General features: G+C 41.2%; 1 protein-coding gene across 1 annotated transcript in view; it reads right to left on the reverse strand.

The window, feature by feature from the left end:
* Positions 1-10,724: 10,724 nt before the first annotated feature.
* Cdc42ep3 (CDC42 effector protein 3) overlaps positions 10,725-20,111 on the reverse strand; it is a 31,774-nt gene continuing 22,387 nt past the window's right edge. Inside the window, exon 2 of the mRNA XM_027933419.3 lies at positions 10,725-12,754. Within this exon, the coding sequence (XP_027789220.1) occupies positions 11,754-12,518 (765 nt within the window). The 5' untranslated portion in view covers positions 12,519-12,754 and the 3' untranslated portion in view covers positions 10,725-11,753. The remainder of the gene's footprint in view (positions 12,755-20,111) is intronic.

Below are 20,111 nucleotides of genomic sequence, written 5' to 3' on the forward strand. Positions count from 1 at the left end.
TATCAGAGAGAATATTCTGTCTTTGGTTTTTGGGGACTGACATTTCATTTAGCATGATATTCTTCAGTTCCATCCATTTACCAGCATGTGCCATAATTTCATTCTTCTTTATTGCTGAGTAATTCCATCGTGTATATATACTGCATTTTCTTTATCCATTCATCTGTTGTAGGCACTTAGGTTGCTTCCAGATCTTGGCTGTTGTAAATTGTGCTGTTGTAAACATTGAAGTGGCTGCGTCACTGTAGTATACTCATTTTTAAGTCCTTTGGGTATTAAACGAGGAATGGGATAACTGGATCAAATGGAAGTTCCATTCTAAGTTTTCTAAGGAATTGAAGTGGGTATTATTATCTCTGCTGTACCCCAAGATCATAGACTGATAGTTGTCAGGATAGTGTTTCAAACCCAGGTCTGTATGAATATGAAGTTTATAATCTTTTTTAGATAACCTCACAGCCGAGAACTCATGTCTTAAGATTGTCAGATAATTTGGGTTCAAAAAGACACTATCACATGGTAGTGGTGTATTAGACATTTTTCTTAACTGCCTGATGTCTTTGATTCCTCTTAGTAACTCTTGTGATTGGTAATAGAGGTGGCAGGCCATCCTTGATGTCAGTACAGGAAGTCTGCTTCAGACCATCTGAGATTGTGGGTTTCAGTCTGTGCGACTCATCTTGGGGACCCTGTGTTCTGGATTGTTTTCCTCAACATTTTCTAAGTTTCCCTAGGAACAGTGGGGCTGTAGTGTCATCTGGATAGAGTGCTCTTGGTCCCTGTTTCTCCTCCTTGGGGTGCTCTTTGGTCTCCCATTGTTCCTGTGAGGTTGACTAGGTGCCCAAAGGAGCTCATATCTATGGGATCATTCTGGGCCCCTGACTTGGCTGTGATTACAGGAAAGTGGCCTGACGAGGGATTGTTCCTCAGGATAATCCAGTCTTTCTCTGGTGAGATTATGTAAGTGCAGACGCAATGATTTTCATGCCTCTCACTCACACTGGACAAGTGTAGGTATCTGGGGTGCCCATAGTTGACTGCTGACCCCTGGGCTTGATTCACATGTGGGGGCCCATGCATTGGCTCTCATCCCTCCGTGTCCTGATACCTAGCAGCTTCCAGGCTAGAACTCCAGGGCAGTGAAGGTGGAACAACACATCTTTTCCCTGTGTACCTCCCATCACTACACCAGGATGGCCAGATCCCTTCCCTAGCAGACCTCTGGAGGTGGCCATGTTATTGCTCTCAGAGAGTTTGTGAGAATGGTATTCTGCAATGCCCCGCAGACTTTGATTGATGCTGTCTCTTGCCTCCAGTCAATGTGTTGACATTGAAGTTTCCATGCTTATGCTGTCTGCTGAGAGATGGACATTCCTTGTGCAAATGGGCCCACTCTTTTTTTTCTATTTGTGAGCTGTCCCCACCACTCCCCTCTGACGGTGGTGTGTGGAAGTCAGGGTTGCTGTCAAATGTGCAAAGAAAACACATTTCAGGAATGCAGTGATTACCTTGAGGATTTCAGGAGAAGATATGGTCAGAAAATGTGCTCTGTGGTCAGAAAATTCCAAACAGTCAATTTAACATGAGCAGAAAACAAGTTAACATTAAATTAACATATTCTGGGCGAGACTTGCCTTTGTGTCATCTTCTACAAAGCATAGCAATAACCCTTGAGAGAGTCATGAGAAGCTGGTATTCAGGGTGGCATGATAGATGGGGCAGAATCACGAGTGATGACATAACTAGCATTAAATACAAGGGGTTAGGGAAATGCAGAGGCAGGAAATACATGTGTTTCAATAGGAACAAATTCTGAAGAGCCACGGGGTTGGGAGCCTTAACTGTATTGCTATCCTTTTCTCCCAGCAAGAAATCTAGAATCAGCACATTTAGCAAAAAAGAATATGGAGAGCTAGTTCTGGTACCTGCATAGGAAGTGAGGGTTCCTAGACACTGCAAATAATCATCACTTATACCAACTGGAAAATAAACAAATGTTAAAACACCTCTTCTTTCCACATTATTCCAAAACCTCTTTTGAAAAATCACATAGGCCCATGAATTTTGTAACATTTTAAAAAAATCAAATTGTTTATATAGAAAGGGATCCTGCAAAAAAATATTCACCAGGGACACACATACTAGGGATGGCCTTGCTTGGTGTCACTTTATTTCCTTTTCGGCTGTCACTCTTGCTTTCAGTGGTAGTTCCTCCTATCTCTTCAGATTTGTACAGTCCCATATGTTTTCTTCTCATGCTCTGCTTCTTTTCAAGAAGGTCATTTTTCTACCCTTTGTCTCTGTCTCTTTGGTCATCTACCTGTCAGACCTCGTCACTCTCACATACACACACGCCCACACATTCTACACCTACACACGACATCATCCACATATACAAACTGCTGCACAGCTTGTTTTAACATATGGGCATCATGCTTACATAGAATTTGTTCCTTGGTTTAGAAACTATGAAATTCACAAAATAATAGAGGGCCACATTACCTGATACAGGAAAGAGAAGCCAAGATTACTTGCTTTCGTTCTCGGATCTCATGTCCAGGCCCTTAGTCTGAAGTATGCTAAGAATGCCAAGACACCAAGGTCAGTGCAAGGGGGGAGTTCTTCTAGGTGCCCTGTGTGTGCCCTGGAGTGTGATTACATTGTGGCTCTTTACATCTTTACTTGCCTATGGATCAAATGTCTTGTGGCTGGTGACGGCTGCAGTGTGGGATGAGATGACTTGAGAGCTATGTGTACTTTCTGGCTATGTGTCTACATTTTGACTAGAAAGCTATGGCACTAGAATCACATTTTATATCATTTAAAATATTTATATGCCCAAGATCTAATTTTTGCTTCACACCAGGAGGCACGACAATCAATTTTTATATGTAGTTCCTCTTTGTTGTAACAGATAATTTATATTTCTTTATTCCTGACACCCTCTGGCTGTCCTAGAAGTAGCCAATAACACCATTAGGATATGAAATCAGTTTTTGCTGACTTCCTATCCTATTATGTGTTCATGCACAGCAGGGCAGGGAATCTGAAACACATTTGCTTTAGCCCATTTGATAATGTATGGTAAAGGTGACAGGTTTTTGTTTTCCTATTTGCCAACTTGTACATTAGTGTCTCTTAAGTGGCAGATTAAAATTTTCTTAAAGCACTAACACTGATTAAAAATATTTGTTTAGGCTTGTTCAGAACTCGGTAAGTGCTTACAGGATCCAAATCACATTCTTGTCCGTTAAGCCAACAACATTTCAAAGGCCTGCTGTAATGGCTCTTTCTTACTGTAGCAAATGATGATTGTTTTCTATAGGACCATTTTCTTTTATAAGGTAAATTACAAAAACCTGGAATACGGTTTTATTTTTAAATGTGGAAAGGCAATCCAGATCTATGGAAACATCTGTAAGTATGTGTATGTATGTGTCTATATAACTATATGCATATTTTTAAAGGTTTTAATCCTATTAGTCTCTTTCTTTTTAACATATGGGAGAGATGCATATAGTACTTTGCTCTTTCCTCAAAAATTGTTTTTCAGAATTTACGGCATTTCTCGGATTCAGTTAAGACTCTTAGAGAAGCCATTTCTTGTGGAGTAATAAAAACATTCTTTTGTGAACATTGATCTTAGTATCTGCTTTTTATCCATTTATTTATTCTTTCATCCTTTCCTCACTGAAAAGCAGCTCCTGGGCCCGGCTGGGAGTCTATGCCAGCTGGATGGGGGGTGGACTTCCTTAGAATGTTGTGGGAGACCCACTGATGGGGATTGTGAAAAGGAGAGACCAACTGGTTCTCTGGGGATTTGAACACAGACTTCACCGAGGCAGTGACATTTCTGATGGAGGTGAATGAGGCTGGATGTAGACTGAGGTCCCTGCGTGCCATTTTTGAAAGTTCAGACTTTGCCTCCCAGCTGCGGGGACCTGATGAAGATCGTCGTGGGGGCAGTGGCTTAAAGTGGGCAGTAATGGAATCAGAGGCTCCTACCAAATAGTAAGAATGAGGACTTAAAGCCCAGATCTTCCACGACATTATGGACAAACCTATTATGTAATAAAACAGACAAAAATGGTTAAAATGTAAGCAGTCATGATCCTTCCTCTTCTTTCCAACACACTCTGCAGGAAAATTCTGGCAGAGCTATAGGTTATGAATTGGACTTCCTTTAGAGTTCTCTGAGTAAGGCTTTGGATATTAGAAATTCTTTAATTACTGTTTGTTGCTGTCTCATGGTAAGTTGGTTGGTATTCTGACTGTGCGCTCTCAGCCCACAGAGAGCTCCAGGTTATTAGAGTTGCGTGACATTTTTTTTTTGGGGGGGGGGGGGCTAGTTTAATGTTGGGTGGTCCAAAGGTTAATGCCTATTTGGTGGCAGTTTGAAGACGTAACTGGTTAGTTACTTCTAGAAAGAGAAGACAGGCAAGTTCCTAAAGTCCCAAATCCTATTCTGTTCCTGCTACCACAATGAGTTTTTGAGGATCATGTAAGAAAGGGACTTGCTGTGACCAACTAGGGCTTTATCCCTAACACCTTACATAGGTGCCTGTTCTGGGCCATGCACTTAGGATGAAGGACCTTGGGGGTGCACAACAGTGTCGAGGCAGGTAGAGGAAGGGAACCTGGAAGGATTCAGAGTGGTACAGTTAGAGAGGGAGAGGGGACAACTGCAGAGAAGGGAGTAAGAGGAGAAGCAGCAGCTCCTAGAGTCAGATGCTGCAGGGGAGGGAGGGAGGTGGCCTGGGAGCTGCTGCGGTGACTTTAGGAATGCTCAGGTTCCTTAACTTAATCATACGTGTAAAGTCCCTTTTTCCAAATAAAGTAACGTTTACAAGTCACGTTAAGTAACATTTACAGGATATGAGGGATGAGGGCCTCCTATCTTTGGGAGCCATTATTCATCCTACCACAGGCACAATATTCATAAGTCATTGGGCATTTTAATAGTGGAGTCAACCTCTAAGGAGAGCCCTTGCTGGGAGGGCAGGAGACTCAAAAGATACATTTCCTGGGTGTGTCCATCCTCTAATCCATACTCCAGGCTCTGTCATCTCCATCTGGGCTGGAGGGGAAGGATGGGCACTGGGAGGAGAAGATGTTGGCATTCACAAGCAAGAAGAAGGTGGGAGATTTCCTCCTAGGCATTACTGCTCCATGGCTGGTTAGAAAGGTGGGCACCCTCTTGGAAGCCCTTTTGCTTTCCATACTCTGTTTACTTCTGCTTAGAGCAACCCCCAGGAGTATGAGCTCTGATGGGAAGATCCTGCTTCCCTTGTGTTTTGACTCCAAGTTTGCCTCTTTTCTGTGTTCTGCTGCTACACTTAATTTTTTCTCTCAATTACCTAAGGTAGCTGATGAATATTTAAGGTCTTTATCTAGAGGGCCAGCTGTGTTGAAAATGCATGATTTTAATCAACAGTGAACCCAGCGCTTTGTTTTTAAAAAAACAGAGGGGGTTTACTGCAGAGTGAAGCACAAACAGTGCTTTATTTGGGCACAGGAGCCATGGTCTGATACTGTAATGGGAGAACTTTATTGGATGCTAATCTAATATCTAAGATCGGGTTCATCTGCTCTTGTTTCTTGCCATTTATGGTGAAAATTATGCTGCCAGAGCATCATAAATGTTTTTCTTCTTGTTTTTAGTCCCCTCCCAATTACATTTTCATGAAATAGGAGTAGAAGTTACAAGATAATTAAAGATTTTCTTCTCCCACTTTTGGCAACACCCCTGCTTTCTTTACACAGGTATGTCTGAACATTGCTGCTGACTGTGAAAATTCAATATGTGATTTTTAATGCCACTTTAGGCTTTTTTTTTTTTTTTCAAGTTTCATGTGTTTCTGAGGCATTGCCAATGGGTTGCCTTAGAATACAGAATTCCAGCATAAAATCAAAATCTCAAGGAAATTATGTCACTAAAATACTGCTATTAAGAGGAGGGAAAGCTGGAGGAAATACCAGACAGTGATGTAGAAACATCAAAATTTGATGTCAGAGCCATAATGCCTTGAAGCCTTCTGGCCTGTAGGGTGACTGGAACCTTGTCAGTCATTGAGAGCAGTCATTGGGAGCTTTATATTAATCTCCATGTGTTAATCTAATGTGTTAATTTGGTTGGTTCAAAATTAGATTTAATTGCAATGGTTGCATGTGCTCTTCCAACATCGGACAGACCAGCCAACAATATCCTTTATTGTCTCCTCTGGTGAGGGCCAATTCAGTGACAAGCAAATCTCCTAGAAAAACCAATTTCATTGTGTGTGTGTGTGTGTGTGTGTGTGCCTGGAAAAATTATACATTGAGTGACATGACTGTTTCTCCTTTTCCTGGTCTCTCTTGCTCCCTTGGCCCAAGCCAGTTGCTAGAGATTTGTTCTGCTACAGTAGGCCTCTGATAAGCAAACTCATGTCCCATTGTTGGTGGTTTTCAGATGCTCTTAGTCCTGGGATTATTCTAAGGGGACTCTGTGCCAAATGTAATGTCTCATCCAGAGGAACTCACCTCCAGTTTTCTAGCTCTGGAGCCTTTTCATTTTCACTTAGGGTTTACCTATTTCTTTGGTAAACAAGGCCCAGCCAGGGGTATGAAGAGAACATCCTTTGGGGGCTTTAATGCATTCTTCCTGTGAATATATTAAAGAAGGAATTTTTCATGGAAGGAGTATCTCAAATGCTTTCTTTGTTGGAATTTCCAAGATCCCAAATGTAATGGAAGGATCTGTCCACCATTTTATGAGGTATTTGTAGTATAAATGTTGGGGACCTTTTGCTATGGTGAGATGAGCATTTTCCTGATATGCCCTGTAGGGTAAGGGGTCATCCTGGAAGTGAATGTGGTCTTCCTTGGGCGGGGGTGGGGGTGTGGGGGGGATGGGGGAGAACCATCCAGAAATCACTCCTGGGAAGAAGCTGGACCTCCTAAGTCCAGGACTTCTGCCTTTCTCTGGGCCTCAGTTTGGTGAGTCTGAATTTAAGGAATTTGAGAGAACTTCAGGGGACATTTGCTTCTACCCTGTTGAGTTGGTTTTCCTGTTCCATTAGCTAGAATCCCTGACTCTCTCACATTCTGGAGGCCCAGTTTAGAAAAAGAATTCTCAGCTGAGACTCTTTAGTGATATTTGGAACCTCCTTATTATTTTCTGAGGAGCTTTCTCTCTTGGTCCTGAGGATATTGGGTCAGAGGTGATAAGCCAGTCCTGAAAAAGATGGGTTGAGAGGGGTGTGAGGAAGTTCCTGGAGGGAACAGCGGCCTAAGAGTGTTCAAGTCCTGGGACAGTAATAAGAACTTGTTCCATCTGGTGGAGTGCCTCTCATTTCATCGTCATCATGAATGACTTCCTGGACTCTCATGTCAGCCTCACTAGTGGTGTCCCTACTCTGGCCTTCAGTTCACAGAATATGCACTATGGACAGGGCATGAGCTTTCCCAGGATGGTGGCTAATTTTATATAATCATTTGACCCTGGGAATCATCTATTTGATTTCAGAATCTTTTCTTCTTCCACAAAAGGGTCTTCTCTGGAGTGGGAACAGTATTTCATGCCCAGAAGTGAGTATTTTAAAATACCAATTCTAGGTGGGGTAGAGACCCTATTAGGATGGGAGTGTATCCTTTTGTTTGCTCACGATCTCCTTCCTCCTAAGAATGTCCCTCATTAAAAAATTTCATGGGTATCCCAAGGTCCTCTTCGGGTCCTTCTTTGGCATGAAGCTGCCCCTGGTATCTCCCTCCCCAGAACTCAAAGCTTTTTCTCCAGTGTTCCTTTTGGCAGTGAATCACGCACATGTTTTGTGACATATTCCAGTAATGATTTTATGGTGAGCATAATACACAATTCACTTATTCAGCGTTGCTAATTTTGATGTATGGCAGACATCTCTGCATGATGAATCTCTGGAATATTAACTCTACTCTGCACGATGGCTTTGATTTGGGCAGATGTTTTTATCTTTCACCCGTGTCAATCTGCTTTCCATGAAGGGAATTTGGCTGACCTTCAAAGGATGATTATTGACTTCCATTGAAAGCCAATGGAAGTGACATCATTATCGAATTTTTTAAAGTAAAAATGGAAGATAATTAAATGCAGCACAGTAGTTGTAAAACAGATTTCATCGTTACATATCACTTCATAAAGCAAGCATAATTCCTGATCCTCCACATGACATTCTTTGGAGCATTTTACCACAGAATGATGACGCCCTGACAACTCAAGCAGGAAATATTTAGACCTACTTGTGCTAAGAATAAGGTGAAAATTAAACATTCTCAGAAAGTTCGCTGGATGGAAATAGTGTACCCTTAGAATAAACCACATGCTGCTCTAGGTATAGTCAGATGAAACAAATGTGTTAAATCTACCAGGGGGACTTTTCTTCTTTAGAAAATAAATGTATTGCTCAGATAGTACCAATACATTAATGTGTGAGAACAGTTTTGTTGTTATGGCTATCCTGAAACTCAAATAGCCAAACAGCCTGAAGGCTACTTATGCAGCCCAATGGTGGCTTATCATCTGACATTCAGAAACCTTTCTCATTTTGCTGGATCTGGTCCAAAAGTGTGGGTGGGAACACAGAGCAACACCCTATTTACATGGCTTACAGACCTAAGGCGGGGGAACGAGTTGTTTACTCACAATCTGGGGGAATAATTCTAAAATCTGAGAATTTTATCTGAGACTAGGTTGCTAACTTAATTTCCAAAGGAGATATTCTTACTAGAGAAATATCAAATTACCATGTTCTATTGTTTATATATTTCACAGTAAAATGATCCAATCTCACCTGGCTGTACAGTAGGAGGGTTAGAATCATTATCTAATGTATACTTTAATGTATACTCTTCTAAAATATTTATCAACTTCATTCAGGGACTCCTACCTTTCCTCCATTCCATGACATCAAGTGTTTGCAGGGAGCCTTCAGAAAAAAGGCAGCTTGCAGTAATATAAAAAATGACTAGACTGTAATTCTGGAGAGTCAGCTTCTTTTTTCTGTTCAACCAATTTAGTCCTGTGTGCTTGCAGATAGTGCTACTGGCTCACAGAAATGTGATAATTAATGACTTTATATTTAAGAAGGGCTTAGTAGCTTAGTACTCTGATATGTGGACCTTTTCAAGCAGATGATTTTAGGCAGAAATAACATAGCTTGTCATTTGTTAGGCCTTGTGTTCAGTAAAAAGTTCAGCCCTAAGAATTTTGCCTACCTTAACAAGAAAGGTCCCTCCCTCTCTGTGTGAATTGCATGCATCTTTACTGGTTGTTGGATCACAGGAAGCTTGCCATTCTCTTTCAGTTTGCAAATACAGTGCATCTTAGATTTCCTTATCTTTAAACAAGTGAAGATAAATTAGGTTATAAATGGAAGAATGTTCAGGGCTTGAAAACATCAATTCAGCTCTTGGCAGATGTGAGTCTAAAAGGCTTCTTTGTAGAACAGAAAGTTACCACCAGTTGTGCACCTGCTCCCTAGAAAAGGGACCAGGGATCAAAGGCTGCCTTAGGAGAACTAACTCAATACATGCTGGAAGTGGCTTTGTTTCTTCTTCCTAATAGGTGGCATGTCTGTTCACCTAACAGGAGACAGTGTGTGTGAATGGGCTTGGAGAAAGTAAAATGGCTAACCACATGCATGATGTAGGATCACTTAGACAGTGGCAAACAAACTCAGTACCAGCAGAGATGTTCTGCGTGGTTTGTGGTTGTGAGAGGCAGCAGAGAAAATGCAGAGACCTTGTTCTCCTCTCACGTAACAGTTGACCTTTTCCTGCAACAGATAAAGGGTATAACAAGAGTCTGAATATGATCAATAATAATTAAGATAGGGAAGGGGTGGAAGGAACCTTGTTAATACTAACTACAAATTCTGAGCTCGTCAGACTTAGCCTCATTGACAAAATTTAGAAGAGGTTGGGAAGTCTATTGGGAACTGGGAACTGTACATAGTGGGGTGTCGTCTAATAGCAAAGGAACACTGGGTAAGCTGTGGGGTAAAGACATACAGTTGGAAAGCACTCAATGCTCCAGGGAATGTTTCCTCCTCTCCTTGGTTAGTTGTCCTCAGTGCATCTCACCCACAGTTCAAAAGTTATTTCAGGTGATCAGGTAATAAAAGTTCAAGAACTCCAAGCCTGGGGAAAGAATCACTGAGATGGTTGGGAGGGGAAGTCCTTTCAGGGATACATCTCAAGGAGAAACAGAAGTTTCTGAGAGAGAACTGGCAATTATTGTGTGCAAGTATTTTCTTTGGCAGGGAAAGAGTAGTTGACAAGACAAGAATCTGTGTTTCCAGTTCTTGTTTCCTTAATCAACACCCTCAGGGCATCTCAGAGGCTTAGGTAAAGGGAAGTCTCTCTACTGCCTTCCTTGAGGACAAATCTTTATCCTACAGGATGAGATGGGTTTGTAAGAATCTGCTGTGGAGGGTGTTCAAGGGAGGAGATGCACTGAAATGAGCACTGAGAAGTTGATAATAATAATTTTAAAAAATTTCTGATCTCACATGTTCATTTCTCCTAAAATTGAGGGCAGGGGCTTCAGAATCTCAAGCCTTAGGGAATTAATCAAAATTACAGAATGGATGGAAATAATTTCTTACCTTGTTTTAAAAGTTCAGGAACCTTTTAGAGAAGGAATTTTCCTAGCTGGACTTAAAGAAAATATTCTTATTCTCTTATGTTCTTGTTTATTATAAACAAGCAAATTCATTTTAACATTTACTCTTTATTGTGTTGTATGAAGTACCTAAGTAATGCAAGTATGTACTGTACTAAAATACTCATATTTCCAAATAGCATTATGTGGTGTAGCCCACAGTCTCTGTAGAAGCATCATGAGTAACCTGTGCCTTTACACTTTAAAATCCGTTGTTGGCTGCTGTTAGAAGTATGGTAACAGACGAAGAAAAAAAAAAAAAAAAGCCAAGAATGAATATGCTTGTCTAAACTCACACATACACAGCTTACAATGGAACCCTAATGGAAACAAGTCAAATGACATTTGATGTGTTATCTATAAAATGTAGACTCTGCAATAAAAAGCCAAAGGCACATAAAAATATATTTTAACTTTAAAAATAACTTAGTTACAGTAATACCTTGCTTGTGTCTTACCAACATGTAGCTGACAGTCAAAATTTTGCAATATAGATATAATATATAAGGGATATATAAGAACTACAAGAAAATCCCCCAAACCCATAAAATTGCTCAAATGTGAAAACAGAGAAAAGTTTTAACACTGGAGAATTTGCTATCATGAGCCCAAACAATATCATATACAAAAGAGTCTAGAAAAAAAGGCTTAGGTGTTAAAATTTTGACTTTCTCTTAACTCATAAACTGTTGGAGTACTGTGAAGTTTCTTAGTGTGACTTGCTCAGCTCTCCATAGCTAGTGCCAATCCCGGCCAAGGCAGATTTCTTATGTGTCTGCAAACCAAAAAAAATGTTAGCTGAACATCAATCAGCAGTGCCCGCCAAAAATGAGTTCTGACTCATTTCCTCTTTTTGCCAGGATAGGGTTTTTGTTGTTGCTTTTTCTAAACTGTTTTTGCAAACAGGGCATAACAGGTAAAAAAATATTTTGTAGGAACAATTATTTTAGAAAACACATCACGTAACTGCAAAAAAAACAGCCAGGGAAGCTCTTCTCTTCAACTGTGGTTAGCTGAGTTTCTGTTTTTTTGTTTATTTTGGTACCTTTTACCCCAAAGGAAAAGAGCTGGCATCCTGTTACTTATTTTTATCCATGACATTCAGCACCTCATCCAAAAGCGAGGGCCCAAGATCCAGCTGGAGGGAGAGAAGGGAACCTGTGAGGTCAGAGAGGGACTCCTGGGATTTGGTCTTTCCCTTCACCTGCTCGCATGGGGAGGGATGGTCAAACATGTCCTCGGCCGGCCAGTCAGCATACTGTTCGGACAGGCTGGAGGAGTGGCTGTCCCTGCCCTGGCTGGACTGCGATGCTGAGCCACTGGAGCCCCACGAGGCATCTCCCTGGTGGATAGTCCCATTCTCCAGCACACGGCTTTTCTCCTGAGCTTTCTCCTCCATGACGGGCTCACAGCTGAGCCTGGGCAGCTTTGGTGGCCCAAAGGACTCCTGTTTGGAATTAAATGTCACCGGTGACAATAAGGGCAACATAAGAGCTTGGGACCCTCCGATGGTGGGGAGGGAGATGGCGTTTTTGAGCACTGGGGAGGGCGTTTCTGTGAACACGGAGTCCGAGGTGCTGTTGGCCCGGAAGAACTCGTAGTGGGCGGGGAGCTGGCCCGAGTGGGCCTTCTCCTGGTTGCCAGGCAGAAGCTCGTAGTTCCCCTGAAGGAAGGAAATGTCCCCGAAGACATCGTGCTGGCCCTCTTTGCCGATGTGAATGGTGTGGCGAAAGTCTCCCAGGGGGGGACTAATCATATCAGGAGACAAGATGTCCCTCAGCTTGAACTTCTTCCCTTTCTTGTTGTTGGCAGCTTTAAGGTAGATCGGGGTCTTGGCTGGCATTTTGGAATTTGAGAATGTCTATTTCAAAAAAGGGGAAAAGGGCCACTTTCTGCACAGATGTTCAACGTTCCCCCAAAGTCCTTCTGGCTAGGAACTGTCACATCATTTTCCTTGAGTGGCTCAGAAGTGGCTCTGAAATGAGATGGGGTCTGAGACACCTGGTTGAGCTCACGGCCACCTGGGGCTTCCTGGAGAGTGGGTTACATCATCCAATCCCTTCCAGGGCGAGGAGAGACCTGGAGAAGAAACCAAAGTGGTTTTAATCTTTGGAAGCTTCAGGGTTCACTCTGGCCTGTACACAATGGCAGGGCCACTTTCCACCTACAGCCCAACTTTATCTTGTTTCGCCGTCCTCTAAGCAGGATAACAACTTTTAATCTTAGTAAGGGATTTATTAATCTCAGTTGACTTAGTTTCCTGAAAACAGGAAAAAAAAAAAAGAGAGAGAATGAGGGACTTAAAAAACTATAAAACTATGACATCAATGCCCTGGTAAATTAATTTTTTAGTTATACATAATATTAGGCTTCATTTGACCTAATTATGAAAGTATGGAATATAATTTGCCCTAATTCAGTCCCCAATACTTCCCATTTCCCTTCCCTCTTCCTTCCCCTGTTCCCTTCCCTCCACCCTACTGATCTTTCTGCTATTTATAGTTCTTCTTTTTTCTTTTTTTCACTAGTGTCTTCCAGATATACATAAAGGCGAGATTTACTATGGAATATTCACATATATACATAGGAAGGTTAGGTCAGATTCATTCTACTGTTCTTCCCTTTTTCGATCCCTCCTCCTTGCCCCCTCAATCCCCTTTTTCTATTCCACGGATCTCTCTTCTATTTTGGACATATTTAAATATGGCTATGGACACAATTTTCTGAACATGTCTAAGGTTTTAGTCCTTTCCTTCTATTCTAAGAAGAAAGTCTATGACAACTTGTTAAGTATATTTTCTCTCTTTTTCTTTTTTGTGCTTTGGTGTATGCACAGTAGCACTGTCAATAGTACTGTTTTGTTGAGTTATGTACATAAATAAAACTAATGCAATCAAATGAATAGTCTAACAGGAAAGAGGCTATATTTCGGTTTGGATATGAGGTACACCCCTCCACCAAAAGCTCATATCAGGCAATAGAGCAATGTTCAGAGGTGAAATGATCATATTTTAAGAGCTGAAACCTAATCGGTGGAGCAATTCATTTGCTGGATTAAGCATCTGAAGGCTGTACTGCATGGCAAGTGGGGCCTGGCTGGAGTAAGAAGGTCACCAGGGACATGACTTTGGGGTTTATATTTTGTCCCTGACACCTCTCTCTCTCTCTTTGCTTCCCAGCTGCCATGAGCTGAGTAATGTCCCTCTGCCATGCCCTTCCACCATGGGGGTTCTGCCTCACCTCAAGCCCAGAGCAAGAGAGTCAACTGACCACAGACTGAACCTCTGAAACTGTGAGCCCAAATCAACTTTTCCGCCTCTACGCTGTTCCTGTCAGGTATTTTGGTCATGTTAACAAAAAGCTAACACAAACTGAAGTGTTAGTGACAATGACTATTATGTAGGTGTCCAATAAAATCTTCTTAAGATGCATTCCTATAGATGAGAAAATGGAAATTAGAAGAAAAAAAATGACCCTTTTTCAATAATATAATCAAAAGAGCTAGAGTTGGAATCAAGCTGTGGCAGAGTACTGAGCTGACAAGGATTTGAGGATTTGAAGATATTTTGAGGTGGAAAAAACAAAACTGCTCCATTTCAAAGAAAATAAAAACCATTGTTATTATATAAAATAGACTGGGCCTTCATTTGGGAATATTCTGAAACATTATTGGTAAGGCTTGGCTCTCTCAATGGGGTAGGAATAATTCTAAGAAAATCCTGTGATCTGCCTGCTGATATTAATGCCTCTGTGGGTAGAACCTATGACTTCTTTCTGTACAAAATAGTATGGTAAAGGTGATATGCCATACCCCAGTTAGGTTACAATGAGAAGAACCTATCTGAGCTGATGGGAGAGAGACCGCCATTGCTGATTTTGAAGAAGTAAGCTGTCGTGCTATGTCAGGCCCATTAGATGAATTCTGACAATGATATTAGAGAACATGTCATTCCCCAGTCAAGTGTCAGATGAGACATAGCCCTGGCCCACAGAAACTGTAAGATAACATGAGATAACAAATAGGGGCTGTTGTAAGCCACTAGGTCTGTAGTAATTTGTTACCAGCATAGAAAACACACTCTCCCTGGCCATACAGCATGATAAGATTAGAAGAGAAGAGCTACATGAAGGCTTTGGGAATGTCAGGCCTTCATTACTGATGAGAAACTCTTATCTCTTGAAAATAATCTTCCGATTCTTCAGCTGCCTCAGTTGACATGGAGAGGCTAAATTCTTCTCTATCTTTGTTGCAACTTCTCCCATATGGCTTTCCAGTCTTGGAAGCAGAGCCTGCCAATAAATACTCAGAGGGTTGGTTAGATGGTGGCTTGAAGAGAGCCACATTTGTTTTGTAGCAGCTGGAGGCTGTCTGCATCTGCTCCATATTTCTTTCCTTTCAGCAAGAGTTTTAAATTGACTTGCCAGTGGCAGGTGACAAGAACGGTGCTCCACCACCCACTGACAAAGGTAACAACTAGCTCTGTTAGGAAAGTGGCCTGCCCAGGGTGCAGCAGGCTGTCCAGCAACTAGGCCTGAGAAGGCCGAGTTTGATGAGCTAGACACCCAGTCCCACTGTGGCTCTGGGTGTACAGAGGCCCGGGCAGCAGCAGGAACGTATGCTCCCACTCTGAATGGGCTGACCACAGAGCTGCCAAACAAGACAGGATCATAGTCCTAGTGTTAGTTTTAGCTCTGATTTGGGTCTTGTCCCAGTAACACAAGTTGAGACCTTGGGTCTTCCTGCTAAAACATCAGAACTTCCTGCCTGTTTAAAGGCTCAATGCTGGGTCCCAGCCTAGGGTTCCTGGTACCACTGTCCTGCTCTTTGGGCACAGGATGGATGACTGCCTGCAGGAGCCAAGACTGCAGGAGGTGGTGAGCAGCTCTGAAGAACAGCTGCGCATGGGAGCAGTGGTCCTCAGCACACCAGGCTGGACGCAGCTGCTGTGGAGACACTGCGACTCAGGGCCACACAAGGGCTGCTTGTGGCCAGCTGGTGAAGCTGGGTTACTCAAGGCGGGGACCTTTAGAGGAGCTTCCAAATAAGTTTTTAAAAATCCCATGACTATGTAGCCAGAGAGCAGCAGTTCTTTGCCTCTCTGCTTGGGTCGCTCACACCAGCCCTTCCTTTAACTGAAAAAGAATCTGGGATGGTGAGGACGATGAGGGGATGCTGCTCTCGGAGGCACAGGGGATGAGCTCTGCAGCCCTCCAGGCAGAGGCTCCTGCAGCTTAGCAAGAGTTGCATTTTATGTTAGTGGCAGGAAGACAAAGGTTGGAGGGACATGGCTGAAAGCAAGGGAAAAGGTAAGAGAGCTTAGAAGCTGTAGGTGGTGATTCTGCAGAGTTTTTTCTTTTCCTTCTTTTTTTTTTGGACTACTTTCCATAGTTTTTACTGCCTGACTTCTAGGCTTCTAGGACTTTAAAAATAATAATTTATATATATTTTTTTTTTTTTTAATTTTTTATTGTTGGCTGTTCAAAACATTACATAGTTCTTGATATATCATATTTCACAATTTGATTCAAGTGGGTTATGAGCTCCCATTTTTACCCCATATACAGATTGCAGAATCACGTCAGTTACACATCCATTGATTTACATATTGCCATACTAGTGTCTGTTGTATTCTGCTGTCTTTCCTATCCTCTACTATCCCCCCTCCCCTCCCCTCCCCTCCCCTCCCCTCCCCTCTTCTCTCTCTGCCCCCTTTACTGACATTCGTTTGTCCCCCTTGTATTATTTTTCCCCTTCCCCTCACTTCCTCTTGTATGTACTTTTGTATACCTCTGAGGGTCTCCTTCCATTTCCATGCATTTTCCCTTCTCTCTCCCTTTCCCTCCCACCTCTCATCCCTGTTTAATGTTAATCTTCTTCTCATGCTCTTCGACCCTACTCTGTTCTTAGCTACTCTCCTTATATCAAAGAAGACATTAGACATTTGTTTTTTAGGGATTGGCTAGCTTCACTTAGCATAATCTGCTCTAATGCCATCCATTTCCCTGTAAATTCTATGATTTTGTCATTTTTTAATGCAGAGTAATACTCCATTGTGTATAAATGCCACATTTTTTTTATCCATTCATCCATTGAAGGGCATCTAGGTTGGTTCCACAGTCTAGCTATTGTGAATTGTGCTGCTATGAACATCGATGTAGCAGTGTCCCTGTAGCATGCTCTTTTTAGGTCTTTAGGGAATAGACCGAGAAGGGGAATAGCTGGGTCAAATGGTGGCTCCATTCCCAGCTTTCCAAGAAATCTCCATACTGCTTTCCAAATTGGCTGCACCAATTTGCAGTCCCACCAGCAATGTGCAAGTGTACCCTTTTCCCCACATCCTCGCCAGCACTTGTTGTTGTTTGACTTCATAATGGCTGCCAATCTAACTGGAGTGAGATGGTATCTTAGGGTGGTTTTGATTTGCATTTCTCTGACTGCTAGAGATGGTGAGCATTTTTTCATGTACTTGTTGATTGACTGTATGTCCTCCTCTGAGAAGTGTCTGTTCAGGTCCTTGGCCCATTTGTTGATTACCGTTTGTTCTCTTATTGTCTAATTTTTTGAGCTCTTTGTATACTCTGGATATTAGGGCTCTATCTGAGGTGTGAGGAGTAAAGATTTGTTCCCAGGATGTAGGCTCTCTATTTACCTCTCTTATTGTATCTTTTGCTGAGAAAAAACTTTTTAGTTTGAGTAAGTCCCATTTGTTGATTCTAGTTATTAACTTTTGTGCTATGGGTGTCCTATTGAGGAATTTGGAGCCCGACCCCACAGTATGTAGATCGTAGCCAACTTTCTCTTCTATCAGACGGCGCGTCTCTGATTTGATATCAAGCTCCTTGATCCATTTTGAATTAACTTTTGTGCATGGCGAGAGAAAGGGATTCAGTTTCATTTTGTTGCATATGGATTTCCAGTTTTCCCAGCACCATTTGTTGAAGATGCTATCCTTCCTCCATTGCATGCTTTTAGACCCTTTATCAAATATAAGATAGTTGTAGTTTTGTGGATTGGTTTCTGTGTCCTCTATTCTGTACCATTGGTCCACCCGCCTGTTTTGGTACCAGTACCATGCTGTTTTTGTTACTATTGCTCTGTAATATAGTTTGAAGTCTGGTATCGCTATACCGCCTGATTCACACTTCCTGCTTAGCATTGTTTTTGCTATTCTGGGTCTTTTATTTTTCCATATGAATTTCATGATTGCTTTCTCTATTTCTACAAGAAATGCCGTTGGGATTTTGATTGGCATTGCATTAAACCTATAGAGAACTTTTGGTAATATCGCCATTTTGATGATGTTAGTTCTGCCTATCCATGAACAGGGTACATTTTTCCATCTTCTAAGATCTTCTTCTATTTCTCTCTTTAGGGTTCTGTAGTTTTCATTGTATAAGTCTTTCACCTCTTTTGTTAGGTTGATTCCCAAGTATTTTATTTTTTTTGAAGATATTGTGAATGGAGTGGTTGTCCTCATTTCCATTTCAGAGGATTTGTCGCTGATATACAGGAATGCCTTTGATTTATGCGTGTTGATTTTATATCCTGCCACTTTGCTGAATTCATTTATTAGCTCTAATAGTTTCTTTGTAGAGCCTTTTGGGTCTGCTAGGTATAGAATCATGTCATCTGCAAATAGTGATAATTTAAGTTCTTCTTTTCCTATTTTGATGCCTTTAATTTCTTTCGTCTGTCTAATTGCTCTGGCCAGTGTTTCGAGAACTATGTTGAACAGAAGTGGTGAGAGAGGGCATCCCTGTCTTGTTCCAGATTTTAGAGGGAATGCCTTCAATTTTTCTCCATTCAGAATGATGCTAGCCTGAGGCTTAGCATAGATTGCTTTTACAATATTGAGGTATGTTCCTGTTATCCCTAGTTTTTCTAGAGTTTTGAACATAAAGGGATGCTGTACTTTGTCGAATGCTTTTTCCGCATCTATCGAGATGATCATATGGTTCTTATTTTTAAGTCTATTGATGTGGTGAATAACATTTATTGATTTCCTTATATTGAACCAGCCTTGCATCCCAGGGATGAATCCTACTTGATCATGGTGCACAATTTTTTTGATGTGCCTTTGTATCCGAGTGGCCAGAATTTTATTGAGGATTTTTGCATCTAGGTTCATTAGAGATATTGGTCTGTAGTTTTCTTTCTTTGAAGTGTCTTTGTCTGGTTTAGGTATCAGGGTGATGTTGGCCTCGTAGAATGAATTTGGAAGTTCTCCCTCTTTTTCTATTTCCCGAAGTAGCTTGAAAAGTATTGGTATTAGTTCCTCTTTAAAGGTTTTGTAAAACTCTGCTGTATACCCATCCGGTCCTGGGCTTTTCTTAGTTGGTAGTCTTTTGATGGTTTCTTCTATTTCCTCAATTGATATTGGTCTGTTTAGGTTGTCTATATCCTCCTGACTCAATCTGGGCAGATCATATGACTTAAGAAATTTATCTATGCCTTCACTATCTTCTAATTTATTGGAGTATAAGGATTCAAAATAATTTTTGATTATCTTCTGTATTTCTGAAGTGTCTGTTGTGATATTGCCTCTTTCATCCCGTATGTTAGTGATTTGAGTTCTCTCTCTTCTTCTCTTCGCTAGCATGGCTAAGGGTCTGTCGATTTTGTTTATTTTTTCAAAGAACCAACTTTTAGTTTTGTCAATTTTTTCAATTGTTTCTTTTGTTTCGATTTCATTGATTTCAGCTCTGATTTTAATTATTTCTTGCCTTCTACTTCTTTTGCTGTTGTTTTGCTCTTCTTTTTCTAGGATTTTGAGATGAAGTATGAGATCATTTATTTGTTGGTTTTTTCTTTTTTTAAGGAATGAACTCCAAGCAATGAATTTTCCTCTTAGAACTGCTTTCAATGTGTCCCATAGATTCCGATATGTTGTGTCTGTGTTTTCATTAATCTCTAAGAATTTTTTAATTTCCTCCTTGATGTCTTCTATAACCCATTGATCATTCAGTAACCTATTGTTCATTCTCCAAGTGATATATTCTTTTTCCTTCCTTCTTTTATCGTTGATTTTCAGTTCCATTCCATTATGATCAGATAGGATGCATGGTATTATCTCTACTCCTTTGTATTGTCTAAGAGTTTCCCTGTGACATAATATATGATCTATTTTTGAGAAGGATCCATGTGCTGCTGAGAAAAAAGTGTAACTGTTTGATGTTGGGTGGTATATTCTATATATGTCAATTAAATCTAGGTTATTAATTGTGTTATTGAGTTCTATAGTTTCCTTATTCAACTTTTGTTTGGAAGATCTGTCCAGTGGTGAGAGAGGTGTGTTGAAGTCTCCCATGATTATTGTATGGTGGTCTATTAGACTCTTGAACTTGAGAAGAGTTTGTTTGATGAACATAGCTGCACCATTGTTTGGGGCATATATATTTATGATTGTTATGTCTTGTTGGTGTATGGTTCCCTTGA

This window comes from Marmota flaviventris, chromosome 14, assembly GCF_047511675.1.
Source record: "Marmota flaviventris isolate mMarFla1 chromosome 14, mMarFla1.hap1, whole genome shotgun sequence".
In the NCBI taxonomy this organism is placed as follows: domain Eukaryota; kingdom Metazoa; phylum Chordata; class Mammalia; order Rodentia; family Sciuridae; genus Marmota; species Marmota flaviventris.